General features: G+C 32.1%; 2 protein-coding genes across 3 annotated transcripts in view; one reads left to right on the top strand and one right to left on the bottom strand.

Annotated features, from left to right (window-relative positions):
- The window catches only part of LOC147077327 (uncharacterized), a 233,451-nt gene that overhangs the window by 166,001 nt on the left and 50,049 nt on the right, over window positions 1-17,401 (bottom strand). The gene's annotated exons all lie outside the window — the stretch shown is intronic.
- Window positions 6,574-15,614, top strand: LOC147077329 (uncharacterized). Its single transcript, XM_085941491.1, has 5 exons — window positions 6,574-6,758; window positions 7,042-7,194; window positions 12,142-12,288; window positions 13,741-14,680; window positions 14,765-15,614. Exons 1-5 carry the CDS (start codon window positions 6,612-6,614, stop codon window positions 15,103-15,105), a joined length of 1,728 nt encoding a protein of 575 aa, XP_085797617.1. The 5' UTR covers window positions 6,574-6,611; the 3' UTR covers window positions 15,106-15,614.

Below are 17,401 nucleotides of genomic sequence, written 5' to 3'. Positions count from 1 at the left end.
AATTATTCAGTAACGTTTGACATTTCCAATTGCCAACTGCCATTTATTTTGCTTTGAAAAATTGAAATTACAACGTTACGCATTTTATTATTAATTATATTTTATTGTACTTGTCTACCAGAATAATATTATAACATTGGTATGTATTGTCTATTACTTCTGTTAATTTTGTTGTACAAGACAACTGTTTGATATATTAGTGTAAAATAATATACCATCCCATGAGAAACATAATTTGATCTTACTTTGAATACTGATAAAAATAGTGCTATGCCAGTTATTTCAATATGAATTAACTACTCGAGCAGTAACACAATGCATATTATTTGATGCAATTGAGGGGTTTTCGTAATCAATGGAATATTATAACGTTTCGTACTAAACCAAACATTTTCAAAAATTTGACAATGCAAGTTAAGCATTTTAATCTTTCGGTACCTATGTCATACAATAGTATTCGATGAAATTGATACTTCCAAACAATTATTACCTATGTGATATTCCAGATTGATTGCAGATCATTCCAGAATTTCAAGATGCCTCGTCATTGCTGGGTACCCGATTGCAAAATTAAGGGAGTGATCTGTCACGCATTACCAAAGGCAGACTACCAACGACGGCAATGGATCAATTTAATCGGCAATAGTACAATTAAACTGTTAAAATCACCTGACAACGTAGGAGTGTGCAGAAATCATTTTCTCCCGACAGACTACTGTGGAAAGAAGCTAAAAATGGGTGTGTGTCCATCTCAAAACTTGACAACCCCATTATCAGATAGTGATTCAAACATAAATCTGACGGAAGCAAATGATCCTTCCACTCATAGAATAGTAATAAACTTTGAAGCACGCGGTATTTCTGATAATTATTGTAGTGTGATTCCCTCTGAATCGCCTATTATTGATCTTGCGATTCCCTCTGGATCATCGTCTAATATTGATCTTGCGATTCCCTCTGGATCATCGTCTAATATTGATCTTGTGATTCCCTCTGGATCATCGCGTATTATTGATCTTGCGATTCCCTCTGAATCATCGCCTAATATTGATCTTGTGAGCCCTTGCAGTCCAGTAGCAATACCTGCTTTTATCAAAGGTGAGTGATTTAAACATCTATTTTTATTGAAAATTAGATTAATCTCATATTATTTGAAACTCCAATCCACCTTATGCATTTTACATTTACTTATATATTATAACATAATGGGTGCATGTACCTAGATAACACGTTTGGATATCCATACATTAAATTATAATCATATTGTCAATTATTTTTACTAGCGAGACAGACTGGCGAGAGCCAGCTTGCCCAGCTAGTTTATATGATTAAGCTAGAATTTACCTAGTACCTCATACCTATATACTATGTTGACATGTTGACATGTTGCTAAATAATATTGTACTAATTTGTATGTTTTTAAAATATTTCAAATGCCGTATAATGTGTCTTGCAGATCGTACACCTGAAAATTTTCCTATGAATCTGACGGCCTTGACACCCAAGGCTCGAATGTATCGCCGCAAGTGTTTGCATTTGGAAAAATACATCCGACGAAGAAATAAGACGAACTTCAAGCATAGGATAAAGGGGGCAGAAAAATTTGCAGATTCACTAACCTTCGTTCAAGCCACCAAAGGCCTGTCAAAAATACAGCGAGACTTTTTCAAACTCCAATTAAAATCATGTAATTTAAAACCTAAAAGGCGACGCTTTACCGAAAGAGACAAAGTCTTAGCCCTCACTTTACTTAAGCAAAGTGGAAGAGGATATAAATTTCTGTCAAAACTTTTTACGTTACCATCTATCCGAACTTTGCAAACATTATTATCATCTGTTCCTATCTCCACCGGTATCTCTGGTGTCATTATTTCTCAATTAAAATCAATAGTTAGTGGTTTTACTGACCATGAAAAATATTATACACTCATGTGGGATGAAATGAGTTTACAACCGCACTTAGATTATAATAAAAAAAGTGACTTGATCGAAGGTTTTGAAGATTTTGGGCATCTGCGTTCTAAAAAAATTGCAGATCATGTCCTTGTCTTCATGATACGAAGTGTGGCTGGTAATAAAAAGCAGCCAATAGCGTATTATTATTGTGAATCTGCAACTAAGTCTGCTCAATTAGTTCGTTGCATTAAAGAGGTTTATAAGGCAGTAGTCTCCACAGCTTTGCATTGTTCATAATATAATTATAGAAATAATATCAGTGACGAAGGGTGGAGGTAGGCTGTTAAGATCCGACATTAATAGAGCACACTAAACTTTGTTAATCATATGTATTTATTTTTATTGAACAAATTAATTCTTAATTCAATGAAATCAAATAAGTATGAATGACAAGTTTAGTTGGCACTATTTATGTTGGATGCTAACAGTCTACTTCCGCCCCTCGCCACTGCATTATATGAAGAAATATTATATATTTTATTATTGCACGTATTCTAATTGAAAGAAACGCATTCCAAAATAAATGATTTCTATGGATTTTGAAAAAGCTTTTGCACAAAATTATATTTTGAAGTAGAATATGTATTTTCAGTTAGAACATGTGTATTATACCTTATATTATATATTTTACAGGTATAAAGATAATCGCAACAGTATGCGATCAAAGCGCGACGAACATTGCTGCTTTGAAAAGTCTACGTGTCAATACAGAGAGACAAAGAGCCGATACCGGATATGAACGTATGTATTTATTACCTGTGTATATGTCAAATTAATTCTAATATTTTACATATTATTATATGCTTTTCACTTATTCGTTTTATTCTCAGGTATCACAATAAAAATTATCAAAGGACAAGAGATTGTCGCCCTCCTTGATGTGCCTCATTTATTGAAAGGGATGAGAAATAACTTGATGACAAAAGACCTTATGTATTTCGATGGCAAGACAATTAGGTACGCATCGTGGAAACATATTATTGATCTGTATAAGATAGATCAGGCGAACGTCGGCAATTTGAGGCTCATTCCCAAAATAAATGAGACACATATTTTTGCATCGAAAATGAATAAGATGAAGGTGTCGACTTGTGCCCAAGTGCTAAGCCAGAAATTTGGCAGTCACCTGGTGTTCTGTGCCACACAAGGTAACTTGGTTTTATATATTATGTAACTAATTCAATAACATTTAACTCAAAATCTGATTATTTTTATAACAGTATATTAAAATAAATTAAAAAAGCATTTATAATTTAAAAGTTATCAGTTATGCCATCATGGATTAATTAAATATTTCCACCTGAATTAACCCTGCTGCAAAGTCATTCAAATTTATTTAATTACATATAAAAGTAATTTCCAAATTATAAAGTATACATGGAAGTACACCGAATTAGCTAGGCGAGTAGATACTATTTTCAGAAGATACTGAATATCTTTTTATTTCGATTCCAGGGGTAGTGATGCCAAACGGACAAATCATCCCAAGAGAAGCTGAATACACCGGCAAAATGCTATTGTTTTGGGTTGAAGTTTTTGACTCTGTGAATGGAACCTCACTGGAACCACATCCGTATTGGAAAACGAAAAGGGTTTGCGCTTCAAAGGAGTCATTACACCGAAAGGAGTCATTCCACCGACAATTCTGGTTTGATAGTATAGTAAAAATTAGACAGATGCAATTTGTAGACCAGGTTAAAAATCCAGTACCAAAGGTGCCATCACTTCTGAATTGGGAAAAAACTTTGGCTGGTTGCATTAAAATATTGGATATATTGCATGATGTGGGATTTGAGTATGTAGCTTTTCGTAATTTCAACCAGGATTCGCTGGAAAATTTCTTTGGCAGTATAAGAAGCCACAATTTTCGTAATGTCAATTATCAGGATCCTTTAAAAGCCTTTTGATTAGCAATTTAATGTCTAGATATTCCATCAGAAATAATTGTGAGAAAGACGATGCTGATGGTCTTTTTGAGAATTTATTAGGATTTTTAAAACAAACCGATGAAAGCATTTCAGGCGTAGTTTCAGAGGATTATTTGGAAGATAATTTAACCTCTACGAATGGTAAAATGTACACTGCTGGTTATGTTATTCGTAAAATTTCAAACTCTTGTACGCATTGTAAACGCGACTTGAACACCGAGCCTACCAGCAAGCACGCTAACGTAGCTATGCGAGAATTCGGAAAGGATAGAAAATTAAAATATGCCTCTGACAATATGCTTGACTGCTTCAATTCAACTGGAAAATTAATTAGAAATTATTTATCAGAAAATGCTTCTACGCATAATATTCAGGCAAAATTAAGAACCAAAATTCTTCAGAAAATTGATTTCACCGTTTTTTCGTGCCCTCTCCATAAAGAAGAGATTAAGGGTAGATTCATAAAATGTATGCTTTCTTTACAAATACATGCTTTCTGTAATACTGCAAATAAAATTCTAAATGGCAAATTAAATTATTCGGGGAGAAATAAAGTTTATTTAGCAGCTGGTCAAAAATATAATAGTACCTAGGCGAAGAAGGCCTGTGCGATAATATTTGTTTAACAATAAAATTATTTGTACAGATTTTACACTAGTACCTATGTACTGGTAAATAATTTTTAATTTTACTCCAGTTGTTTACTACAGTTGTGATTTAAGTTACATATTGCGTTTTTCTAATTTTTATGCTCTGGTTATTCACTTTATTTTGGGGGATTTAACAACATTCGCAGTGCACTGACATTGACACCTCATGACAGTTATTCTATCTCTTTTACAAGGTAAAATTAAAATGTAATTATTATTGTCAACCATTATATAAAATAAAATCATATATTTATTTAAATTGAGATGTCAATGTCAAACCATTGAGGCTGCATTTTTTTAAACATTTTTTGAGAGTAATGAGGAGATATGGCAGCGGACCATGATTCGTCAGATCCGAGACGGAGGAGCGACATTGGCCCTGGCTCAGCCAAATGCTACGGAACGCCCAAAACAAAAAGATAAGTGAAGAAGCCTATATCGTAATGTTTATTTAGAATAAGTATCATTTGCACATTTTTTTTAAATCAATAATGATGGATAATGTTTGTTCTCAGTTGTTTTGTAGTTGCATTTTGCATCTATCACTTTTTTCTTCATTGAATATTTGCGATAATTGACATATTACGGAGTGAGTTATTATTTGTTCATTTATTTTTATAGTTAACATGTTGGAACGGTGGCCGTTGCAGCCTCCCATCACATCCAACTGGACATGGCTCGGCTGCGTGCTACATATGCATCAATGGATTCTCAAGCGAGTCCGGTTTTACATCGTCTACCTGAGGCGCAGGAGCGACATTGGCTCTCGCACAGCCAAGTGCTACGGAACGCCCAAAAAAAAGTAAATGAAGAAGCCTATATCATGTTTATTTAGAATTAGTATCATTTGTACATTTTTTAAAAATCTAATACTGATGGATAATTTTTTTTACATGCATTTTGCGTGTGTCTTCATTTTACTTCTTTCAATAATTACGATAATTAATATTATTTCGGAGTGATTTATTATTTGTTTTTTACTTTTACTTTTATAGTAAATATGGAACAGCCATCGATGCAGTCTCCCATCACATCCAACTAGACATGGCTCGGCTGACAGCGGACTTGACGTTAGAAGATGCAAGAAGATTAAAATAATTGTAGTGTTTTCAGTGATCAGTTATAATTTATTATAATATAAAACAAACGGCTCTCATGTAGGAAAGCCTACCTGTCAAATTTCATAGACAACTACAGAAAAATATCTATCGTGTTGTTGTTATAATATATAGTGAAATCATGTCCTTATTAATGTGCCGCATAGATCCTTAGTTACAAAGGCAAAATATAATATAAATATTTAAATGATGTTCCAAGAAGGATTAAATTTTATTCATCGTAAATGATTATTATATTATGCCGTGGTTGTCTATGAAATCTGATGGGTAGGCTTTCCTACATGAGAGCGAAACATAGTTTAATAATGTTTCCATTTATTTTTTTAATACTCGTATCAGTTAAACAAACTACTTACTCAATAATAATGTTTATAATATTTAATTAAATGAATGTTAATATTTTACTTGACAACTGTTACTATACTTATTGATTTTAAATTTTATAAATAAATGTGTGTAATTTATATAATTGCCTTTTATTTATTTCGTTTCCCATGCCTGAATATGAAAATAAATTCAAATTTGGTGGGCTTTTTAATTTTATTTCAAAGCCTTTACCATAGATGGTGTTGTTTTAGTGGGAATACTTTTGTTAGCCTCTTTCGAATCTATTTACGTATATTATCTATGGTGGAGCTGTCACGAAGAAGATATCGTCAGTGTTGACATCTTTGGAGAAAAAAAAATTCATTTTTCATTTGTTATTATTTATACCGAGATGCGCTGTTCTCGTTATGATTGAGGAAATGCTGATGATCATTTTCGTACCATTGTTTTGTATAGACAACAAAACATACCAACATATTATTAAATTGTGTCACCGTGTCAAGTGTGTATTTTTATTATAAGTAGTTCTCACGGAAATACTTTTCAGTATTGCGGCAACACTTTTCTAATATTACCTTAAAAGGATCCTATATGTCAAGTAACACGTTGCTTCTGGAATATATACCCTTAACATGGATGTAAAGCAAGAATGTGATGGAGAACACTCGGATATAGAAGACAAGCCTTTGTTTGACACGCTGACAGGCCATTCAAACAACCCGAACCCTCGCATTCATGTAACGCAAGAGAATCCGGACGTTTCAAGTTGCAATTTCGAGGTTAGTTTTTGGATAATGATATCTTTTACAAACACTTTAGATTGACAATAACAGCGATACGTGTAATATAATAAAATGTTGCTTTTTTACAAACTATGTAAGGTTATTGGATGACATTTAACTTTCTTACAAAAGATTACTTGATTAAGCAATTTGACAGCTACGATACATGGTTATCGACTAATTCATGTTAAATATAATTATTATACATTGTTAAATGGGTGTAACGTGAACTGAAACTGGTTTTATCTTGTTTAAAAAATATAATAATTGCTTCTTTCAGTGCCTAATGGCTGACCTCTCTAATATAAAATCTGAGATAGATGATCAACAAGGCGTCGTCAAGCGTGAGATTATTGAAGATGTTTCACACCCAATATATGATGATGAAAACACTCAACAACCGGGTTGTTCGTATTCAGATTACAGGCCAATTGTAAGTATATACCTATTATAATGTGTGCTGTCTTGTATAGAAGGTTGGAATTTGCAAAGCATTTTTAAAACTCATTTCACCATTATTAATTCGCTTCAACTTGTTTCATTTAGTGGTTTTAGCTCTGATAACACTGATATTTTAAAACAATTTATGTGTAGGCTTATAAATCTTTCGTCCAATCATGAGCATTTATTTATGATGATTTATACATCACAATCATTCGAATGTGAAGCAATAATTAATGCGACTAACTGAGCCAGCTGGCGGTCGCCAGTCTGTCTCGCTAGGTCTTGCAGATGGCTGGGCGGTGTTGGTTTTTAATATATAATTGTGAAATATGCATAGATGGCGCCATAGTTTTCCCTTCGGGATGGGTTTTTTATTCACATCAGACAAATTGACATTTCGCTGATTTGTCATTTTTACGATTTGCAAATCGTCACTGCCAATATAAATTTGGACTCATATGCGTAGTCTATTCAGAAGTCTGGCCTTCACAATATCGTCTAACACCGCCTTAGGCTGCTATGCCTAGCAAAATCTCCGATTGCTACCACTGACATATTAATTTTAACTCAATATATGTGTAGGTATGTGCAGTTAAATATGATAAATAATTATACATCTCAATCATTCGAATATAAAGCAATATATTAACATTATTTTGTTTCATTGTCTATAAAAAATAAATGCTTGCAGCCATAGAATAATATTTAAAAAATCAAAATTTGAATTACAAATTAACCTTAAACAATATTATAGTTTCCCGGTGCGGGACATTCATATCGAGACAAATGTTGATAAATAATGAAGGAATACATATTATATCTGAGAGGAATAGAACAATGCTGATAAGAATAGGAATTTGTAAGACCTAAAGATGTGGAATCAGCTTAAAGAAGCCTTCATCCAGCAGTGGATTGATACAGGTCGATGACGATAAGTAATGACGATATAAATGGGTAGGTATATAAAATCACAAATTTAAAAAATAATGCAATTTATATGACCAAGTTGAGTAGAATCAGGTTGCGGAACCCTTCATCCCCTGGTTGAAGATGGTGATCATTATGATGACGATTTGAATATGTAGATAAATAACATTAGCATTTTTAATAAATATAGAAATTCAATACTGTCAAGAATACAATCAACGTAGAGAAGCCTTCATCCAGCAGTAGACTTATTGAGGCTCGTGATAATAATGGCATTATATATAGATAGGTAGATAATAATATCACTGATAAATATAGCAATTCAAATGACAGAAAGGAGTAGAATCAGGGTAGAGAGGCCTTTATCCAGCAGTGGATTGGTTCAGGTCGATGGTGATGATGACGATATGAATATGTAGATAAATATAATATCGCCGATTTTGATAAATACAGCAACTCAAATGACAGAAAGGAATAGAATTAGGCTAAGGAACCCTTCATCCAGCAGTGGATTGATCTTTGTTAATGATGATGATGATAACGATATGAATATGTAGATAAATATAATATCACCGATTTTGATAAATACAGCAATTCAAATGACAGAAAGGAATAGAATTAGGTTAAGGAACCCTTCATCCAGCAGTGGATTGATCTTTGTTAATGATGATGATGATAACGATATGAAAATGTAGATAAATATAATATCACCGATTTTGATAAATACAGCAATTCAAATGACAGAAAGGAGTAGAATCAGGCTAGGGAGGCTTTTATCCAGCAGTGGATTGGTTCAGGTTGATGTTGATAAGGATGAAAGAAATAGGTATAATATCACAAATTCGTAGTTGAATCATGTTGCGGCACTCTTCATCCAGCAGTGGATTGATCCTGGTTGATAGTGATTTAAATAATATGTATATTAAACACCAATTATTGTAGAATACCTTTTAAATATTTTTGGGTTATATGAGCTATATAAGTTTCTGTATGTATAAAAGTTTTATTGGTTTAAAAAAAATATCATTTGACAGCCATAAAAAAAATGTAACGTTATCAAATTTTGAAATATTATCTATTGTATTATATTATATTGATCCAGTGTTGCCATGTCTACTGAAAATTCAGTAGATCAATTGATATTTTTTGCCAATATACTGAATTTTTGATTTTTTTCGAAATTCAAGAAATCTACTGATATTTGTGTTTCTCCATAATTGTAAATTAACTGATGATTCTTTTAATAATACACTTGAAATGATTTACGCATGACCTTTTTTGATGTTATACACTTCTAAATTGACATAAAAAGCATTGTAACTCTACCCAAGAGCGCCAATTTACCCATTAATATCATTATTGTTTACACAAAATTAATATTATTAGTTATTGTTATTCTTATTAGTTTTAAATCATATCTAATATACTACATTTTTCAAAATCTACTGAATTTTTAAATTTTGACTTGGCAACACTGGGTTGATCGCATAGTTTATCGTGAAAATGCGAAAATATCTATATAGATAAAATGAATTGTTTTTAATGGGAATTCGTATAAATGTTATTGTTTATTTGAATAATTATAGTTATCTATTGGTACTTGCTAGAAATGTGAGTTATTATATAGTGCTGTGCATTTTTAAATCATTATGAGACGTAAATAATATCACCTGTCGTTTTTTACATAAACAACTACCTAAGAATGACGGATGGTAGTTTTTAAAAGTGATTTTTTGTGATTGTGTTGAGTTTTATAAAATTGTGCTCGCTCCGAATTATAGCCACTCGAATGCATCAGATAAGTAAATATGTGGTGAGTAAATTGAAATAATCTAGTTTAGTATACATAGCATGATAAATACGAAGTGTCAAAAGACTTTCTTTCCGTCAGAGGTTAGAAAATTAACTTAAAACAATGAACCTAATTCATAAAAATTTAAATAAATCATTTCTAATATGTTTATCGTTTAATCTTATTATGATTTGTTTGTGAAAATTGATTGTAGAAATCGGATAAAACGCATTTTAAATTTAAAGCGGCCATCTTCGGTGAGTTGGTTTGAGTGTTGCAAACATTGTGAAAAAAAATTCCCGACATAATTAGTTGTCAATAAAGTCGCGTGTCGCTGGAAAATGTATCGGGAAATGAACAAAAATTATCGAATTCGAATGGAATATAATCATGCAGCTATCAACTATAGAAAACCCATTTTAAACGATCCGAGAACCGATTATTTTTTTGAACCCATCGGACATGAATAAGGCACACAATCGCTCGCCGAAACCCGGGAAAGCTGTAGGATAATAATATATAGGAGATAATGGGTGTGATATATCTTCAATGATCTCGCGCTTGACGACAGCTTGTTGATTATCAGATGTTTTATCAGAGAGTTCCGCTATAAGGTACTGAAAGAAGCATTATTACATTTTGTAGGCACAGTAAAACCAGTAAAGTTTCAGTTCACTAAACGTCCATACAACGATGTACTTGTAATAATTATATTTAACATGAATTAGTAGATAACTTAACTTATATCACACGTATGTATCATAGCTGTCCAATTGTATAAACATGTAATTTTTTGAAACAAAGTATAATATCACCTTATGTTCCTACGCAGTTTGTAAAAAAGCCACAGTGTATAGTATTAAACGAATCAATGGTTATTCTCAATCTAAAGTGATTGTAAAGGAATTTAGTTTCCAAAAACTAACCTCGAATTTACAACTTGAAATACGTGGTTGTCAGCAAATGTAATGATTTGCTCAGAAAATGTATGCATAAGGCAGAATTGATTAATATATAGTAAATTGGATACTTTTAAGAAAGCTAGAATAATCGGAAATAGGATATTTCGACCTTCTTAGTTCTTTATACAACTCATCTCGTGAGGCGAGAATCGAATAGATTCGCCTAGAAAGAGAGAGGTGACAAGTATTATGGATCATCGTCTCACCTCTCAAATTATTACAATTTGTTAATAAAGTTTACAAGAAGACTTAATTAGTTCATTTTAGTAACATAAAAATTGTTCATTTTTACATTTAAGTTATATAAATCAATAATCGCATCTCAAAAGATCGATATGAAAAGATTTCCCCTTTGGTTGATTCTATATTTTAAGATTGTGAATTTGTCTCGCTCATACGTACGAGATCTGGCTATAGAGAATCTGTCTTAGAGTGTTCTCTTTCTTACTTACTGAGTTTCCCATACTGAACAAAGCGTGTGAGTAAAATACATGAATAGTGCTATCTCTATTTAGCACAAAGGATTATATAGCATTTACTTGAGAAAGAAGATGTGTGATATCATTTGTACGAATTCACAAGGGGATGACATTTTACATGAAAGCGTAATTTTCTGTATGATTCTGTACACTGGAAATAACATCTTAAATTTGTTCAGCGATTTAAATTGATAATATTATAAAATAATTCAAATACATATTGACTCACGATGTATGCGAGTGACACTTATGAAATTACAAAAAACATACTTATGTGATACCTTTTTATATTACTTACTTATAGTTGTTCATGACCTTTTCAGGTCGACTTCTATCATCCACAGCTATTATTATTAGGATATTAGGATTTTGTATCGGCTTTGTTGTGGGAGGTTAACGTCGTTTCAAACTATGAAAGGGTTGACTACAAGGCGGTAACATTGCAGTTATGTCGTCATCATTCTACTACTACAAGCATCAACTTAAGATCAATACATTTATGTTGATGTCATAGGGCAAGCCAGTTACCTGGTTCGAATAGTGTAAAAAAAATAATCAACACCTTACGAGAAGCTTTAATATAACACGGTATGGGTGCATGTTGGATATTATGCGACAAGAAGCTAAACTAATGAAATGGCATTGTGCCGGAACGTCGCTTGCGAAATACAGTTATACAAGCGGCCACTGACAGTAGAAAAAAGACCTGTGGAAGGCCTACTCTGGGTGAACGTAATAGTGATACTTTTGTATAATATTAATAATGTTATTTTCAGAATCGCGAACACGGTCTGATCGATATAAAGTCAGATAATGTGGGAGTGGTCATCAAAGAAGAATTTGTTGTCAACGCAATCCGCCAAATCAATAATGACGATTGTCTACATGACGGCTCTGATCCACAATACATGCTATTAGAACAGGTACGTTAAATTTTTTTTAAATGTGGGTTTTAAAGGGATTATTATTCCAGCAGAATACCAGCAGAGGCACCTAGCGGAAAAATACTAAGCTTGCAATTTGATACATTTTTTTGATAATTTACAATTTCAACTGTATTAATTAATAAACATGTAGGTATCTGCAAACATTAAATATGTTTGTTTTTTTTAAGTCAAACATAAACTTACAATTGTAATAAATGTAATAAAATGTGAATTTGTTGCAGGGTGCCATCTTATTATTACAATATATTTTATGGTCATATTTATTATTAAAATTTATATTATTAAGTTGTCAATTTTTAACGATTTTTAACAGATTTTTTACTAACTAACGTTTTAATATTTTTTTATATTTATTTTAAAAACAGATTTTGACAAAAATATAAATCTGTATAACTTGAAATCCTTGTTATGTATATTTAAAAAAATCTTTTTAATGTTTTCAGATACATTTTTTTTATTAATTAATACAGTTGATATTGTAAATTATCAAAAATGTCTCAAATTGCAAGCTGCGTATTTTTCCGCTATGTACCTCTTCTGGCATGCCCCCTTCTCCCGTTAAGCTCGATAGAACTTTAAATTGTAAAAAAATAACGAAAGTCAATTTTGATAGTTTTTAAATTCGAAAGACACGTGCATGGCGTTAACATTTTTAAATGGTTTAAGGCATATTGCCACTGCAGCTGTTCTCAATTAAGCAAATACTGGTCGCACAATTTAGTCCACTTGTTTCGTGCACTGTCAGTTGTATAACACGAATAATGTTGGCTTTCAATCGCCAATTGTTGCTTAACTATCGGAATCAGCCAGTGAATTCGCAAATCCCCACAGGAAATATCGCCTGAATTTGGAGGACATTTGACAGGTCCATTTATGGAACTAGCTTATCCCCAAAATTTGATATAGATGAGTGCTGTCGCCGTATAGCACGTGGTGCTACCCTTTTATGCCACATTTCGTTGATTCGATGATTGTCATTCATATTTTCAAAAAATATTATTGATCAATGTTCCATAACGCAATCTTCAGCCTCATTTTGAAGAAATATTGTCCGGTAATGCAATCAAGGGACCTTTATGGATCGGTCTCAATCGATATGCGGCATATTTCCATACTAACAAACCCGTTATGCGAGAATGAGCTAAATCACTAAACGCAATTTGCGGGAACATGCAATTATAAGGTGTGCGAATCGAAAACATTTTTTCTAGGTAGTTTTGGTAAATATGTCAACGTAACTCTATTTGTGTTGCTTTGCCAGACTAAACCAATCATTAATGTCATAAAGTCAACGCGTGTCACACATGGATTTGACAGTTAACCCTTTTGTAAGTTCTATCTTACCAAAAAAACACCTGTCAAAATAAATTTATTTTTATTTGCTTTAATATTGTTGAATTAATTATACCAACCCTATTCTTTTTGTAGATATCTTCCCAGCGATGTTTCACATATAATCCATTGGACGTAGCTAAAAAGGATACGCTTGACAATAACCTGACCAATAACTACATAACAGATTTAACCAATAAAATGGAAAATATGATACAGCATTCAGAGATAACTATAGATGTACTTAACGTAAAACAGGAAGTTTCGAAATTATACTTGCCTAAGGTGGTTCGAATTGTGTTGAGAAGAGTTACATATTTTCCACGTAACTTTATTTGCAATAATTGCTATGGAGTGTTTAAATCAGTAAAACATCTTAATAGTCACTACATTTCATGCACGAAGTCTCAGCATGTTAAGTTATACAAAACACATATTGGTAAAAAACCACATCAGTGTGATGTGTGTTTTAAAATTTTCCTGCAAATTGGTAACCTTAAAAAACATAAAATGACACGCACCGGTGAAAAACAATATCAATGCGATGTGTATTTTAAAAAGTTCAACGCAAATAGTAAACTGAAAAGACATAAAATTATGCACACTGGTGAAAAATTACATCAATGCGATGTATGTTTAAAAAATTTCCAACAAATTGGTTCTCTCAAAATACATAAAATGACACACACTGGTGAAAAACCACATCAATGCGATGTTTGTTTAAAGAATTTTCTGCAAATTGGTGATCTCAAAAAACATAAGATGACACATAGTGGTGAAAAACCACATCAATGTGATGTATGTTTAAAAAAATTCACTCGAATTGCTAACCTTAAAAATCATAAATTTACCCATACTGGCAATAAACCACATCAGTGCGACGTGTGTTTTAAAAAGTTCAACACAAATGAAATAAAAAGACATAAAATGACACATACTGGTGAAAAACCATATCAATGCGATGTGTGTTTTAAAAAAATTGTCTCAAATAGTGATCTCAAAATACATAAAATGACACACACTGGTGTAAAACCACATCAATGTCATGTATGTTCTAAACAATTCTCTCGAATTGATCGGCTTAAAGGTCATATAATGACTCATATTGCTATGAAACCACATCAATGCGATGTGTGTTTCAAAAATTTTGTCTCAAATAGAGATCTCAAAATGCATAAAATGACACATACTGGTGAAAAACCACATCAATGTCATGTATGTTCTAAACAATTCTCTTGTATTTCTCATCTTAAAGGTCATATAATGATTCATACTGGTGAAAAACCACATCAATGCGATGTGTGCTTTAAAAAATTCTCTCGAATTACACATCTTAAGCGTCATATAATGACACATACTGGTGAAAAACCACATCAATGCGATGTTTGTTTAAAGAATTTCCAGCAAATTGGTAATCTCAAAATACATAAAATGACTCATACTGGAGAAAAACCACATTAATGCGATGTGTTTTAAAAATGTGTATCAAATAGTATTCTCAAAATACATAAAATGACACATACTGGTTAAAAAAAACATCAATGTTATTTTATTTCTTTTTCATAATTACTGAAAAAATAAAGGGTTTGTCCCAAACTAAACTGAACGTCTTACATGTAAAAATGCTACACCCAATTAATAATCTGCAACTAATTATTAACATGTATGGAAGTGTGAAAGTTGTGGTATTTGGTAATAAAAATAAAATTTGAGACTAGTATGATGACATAATGTGGTATGTTATATGCAAGTGGGCTTCTTTCCATTCTTTACAAATTTAGATTTACTTACAAAGATATTGACAAAATTTTGTTGGAGGGTTTTTGGTATCTAGATTATAACTTATTATTACATTAATGGAGTAGAGAATGTTCGGTGGATGTACGTGGTGCTAGAGGAGGCCTTAATCCAACAATGGATCGACCCAGGCTTTTGGTTTCGATGATAGTAATAAGGTGTACTAAACTAGTTTAACGATTGTTTTAATTAAAAATAATAAAATTATCAAAAATAGAAAAAAGCCGTTCTGTTTTTAACCCACTTATTTATAAATACATATGTATGGCAAGGTATCTTTCGGTCCAACCACTATGTAACAGAGGCAAAGGGTGGAGGAAGGCTGTTAAGATTTCACATAAATTTTGCACACTAAAATTTGTCAGACAACTTCATTTATTTTCATTGAAATAATAGTACAATTCGCAGATTAATCCGGTTAATTTATTAAATTCAATTAAACTCTGCCCCACCAAACCAACAAATTAGGTGTAGCGTATGGGCGATCCAACTAAAATAGTTCATCATACTTATTTATTTTGTTTTTATTGAATTAAGAATACTTGTTGTTACGGAAGGTGTTCACTTTCTTTTAATTAACCAAGCCCTGCCTATTACTAACTATAATTATTGATAACAAATAATGTTCAATCTATAAAACATCTAAAATTATGTAAGTATGGTTTAATGTCATAATTTTCAATATTTTATAGATAAACGAATATTTTTAGACTTATCTACTATGCATAATTTAAAGCACCATCAACACGTAGTTATATTAGTTCAATGAAAACAAATCCTAAGTACGTATTTTTTTCGTTTATGTTTGTCGGATCTTAACAGCCTACCTCCACTTTTTACTCCACATCACTCCGAACTATAGTGCTGACGATGCGAAAGAAATTTTTTATTGTCAAACAAATTTTCCATTCTGAAGAACTCTCATTTCCCATGATGGTGAAAATAATTGTATCTATCTTGAGGTAATTCTAATGTGTGCCTTTTTCTGAGGTTTTTGCGAGAGATTGCGATAAAATTGCTATACATTTAAAAAAGTAAAGCAAGTTGAATTTATCTGTATTATCTTTATAATAAAAATGTTTTTCATCAATGACATCGCATTAGTGGCGAAATGTAGATTTAATAATACTGTTATATTGAGCAGTCATATTCTGGAGTTGGTTTATACCTGTAATATGAAAAGATATATTTATCCTTCTTTTAGCTTTTACCACAATTTCGGTACCCAGATTTTCAATGCTACGTACATCGACCGAAGTTTATGAGTTTGTCAAACTAGCTGGTTGTAGATCCCTGTGGTTGTTTTAGTGCCCGATTGGAACGGTGCCACTGTATATCAACATGTCGATGCCTGATTTCCAGGTTGTTCTATGTCACTTTCAGTAAAATTCTCAGAAGACCAATTTATCACATCGAAATATTTGCACAACCAATATACATAGGTATATATTAAACAGAGTTTTGGAAATAGAACAAAATGGCATTAAAAAGTAATTTTGCTTAAAAATGTGATAAGTATAGAATAACCTGGAAATCAGGCAGCATGATTGTTCAGTCGTCGACCGACATATTGTTTCATATAACCTACCTACTCTTGTCTGCTTTCGTATCCATTAGTTTATTTTGTGATCTTATTTTATGCCCAACATGCACATTCCATGCCACGTTGCGCTTATCTTATTTTTTTAAAATTTATATTCCATGTTTAACCCGCATACGTTAACTGGTTGACTGGTAACACACATTAGTAGCAAATAGTACGCATTTTTGACGATAATATTATAGGTACATGACCTGAAATGCAATTTATGCAAGTTTAGTAATGTCGTTGTAATGGCCCCGAGTAGTAATAATATTATCAGTCTTGTCACCATTCATACTATCTTGTAGGTAGTTTGATATTCCAGCAGATTAAGAAATAGCTACGAAGTTGATTGATTTTGTCCACGGCCTTCTTCGC

The sequence above is a fragment of the Rhyacophila brunnea genome, unplaced genomic scaffold (genome assembly GCF_057557595.1).
Source record: "Rhyacophila brunnea isolate RB1 unplaced genomic scaffold, BYU_Rbru_1.0 scaffold_13, whole genome shotgun sequence".
NCBI lineage: Eukaryota > Metazoa > Arthropoda > Insecta > Trichoptera > Rhyacophilidae > Rhyacophila > Rhyacophila brunnea.
Note: the sequence above shows the minus strand (reverse complement) of the source record. Positions and strands in the feature narration are given on the sequence as shown.

Coding starts and splice junctions, on each gene's coding strand:
- LOC147077329 (XM_085941491.1), top strand. CDS start 6,612: ATGGATGTAAAGCAAGAATGTGATGGAGAACACTCGGATATAGAAGAC. Junction 6,759..7,041: donor TTTCAAGTTGCAATTTCGAG/GTTAGTTTTTGG, acceptor TGCTTCTTTCAG/TGCCTAATGGCTGACCTCTC. Junction 7,195..12,141: donor ATTCAGATTACAGGCCAATT/GTAAGTATATAC, acceptor TGTTATTTTCAG/AATCGCGAACACGGTCTGAT.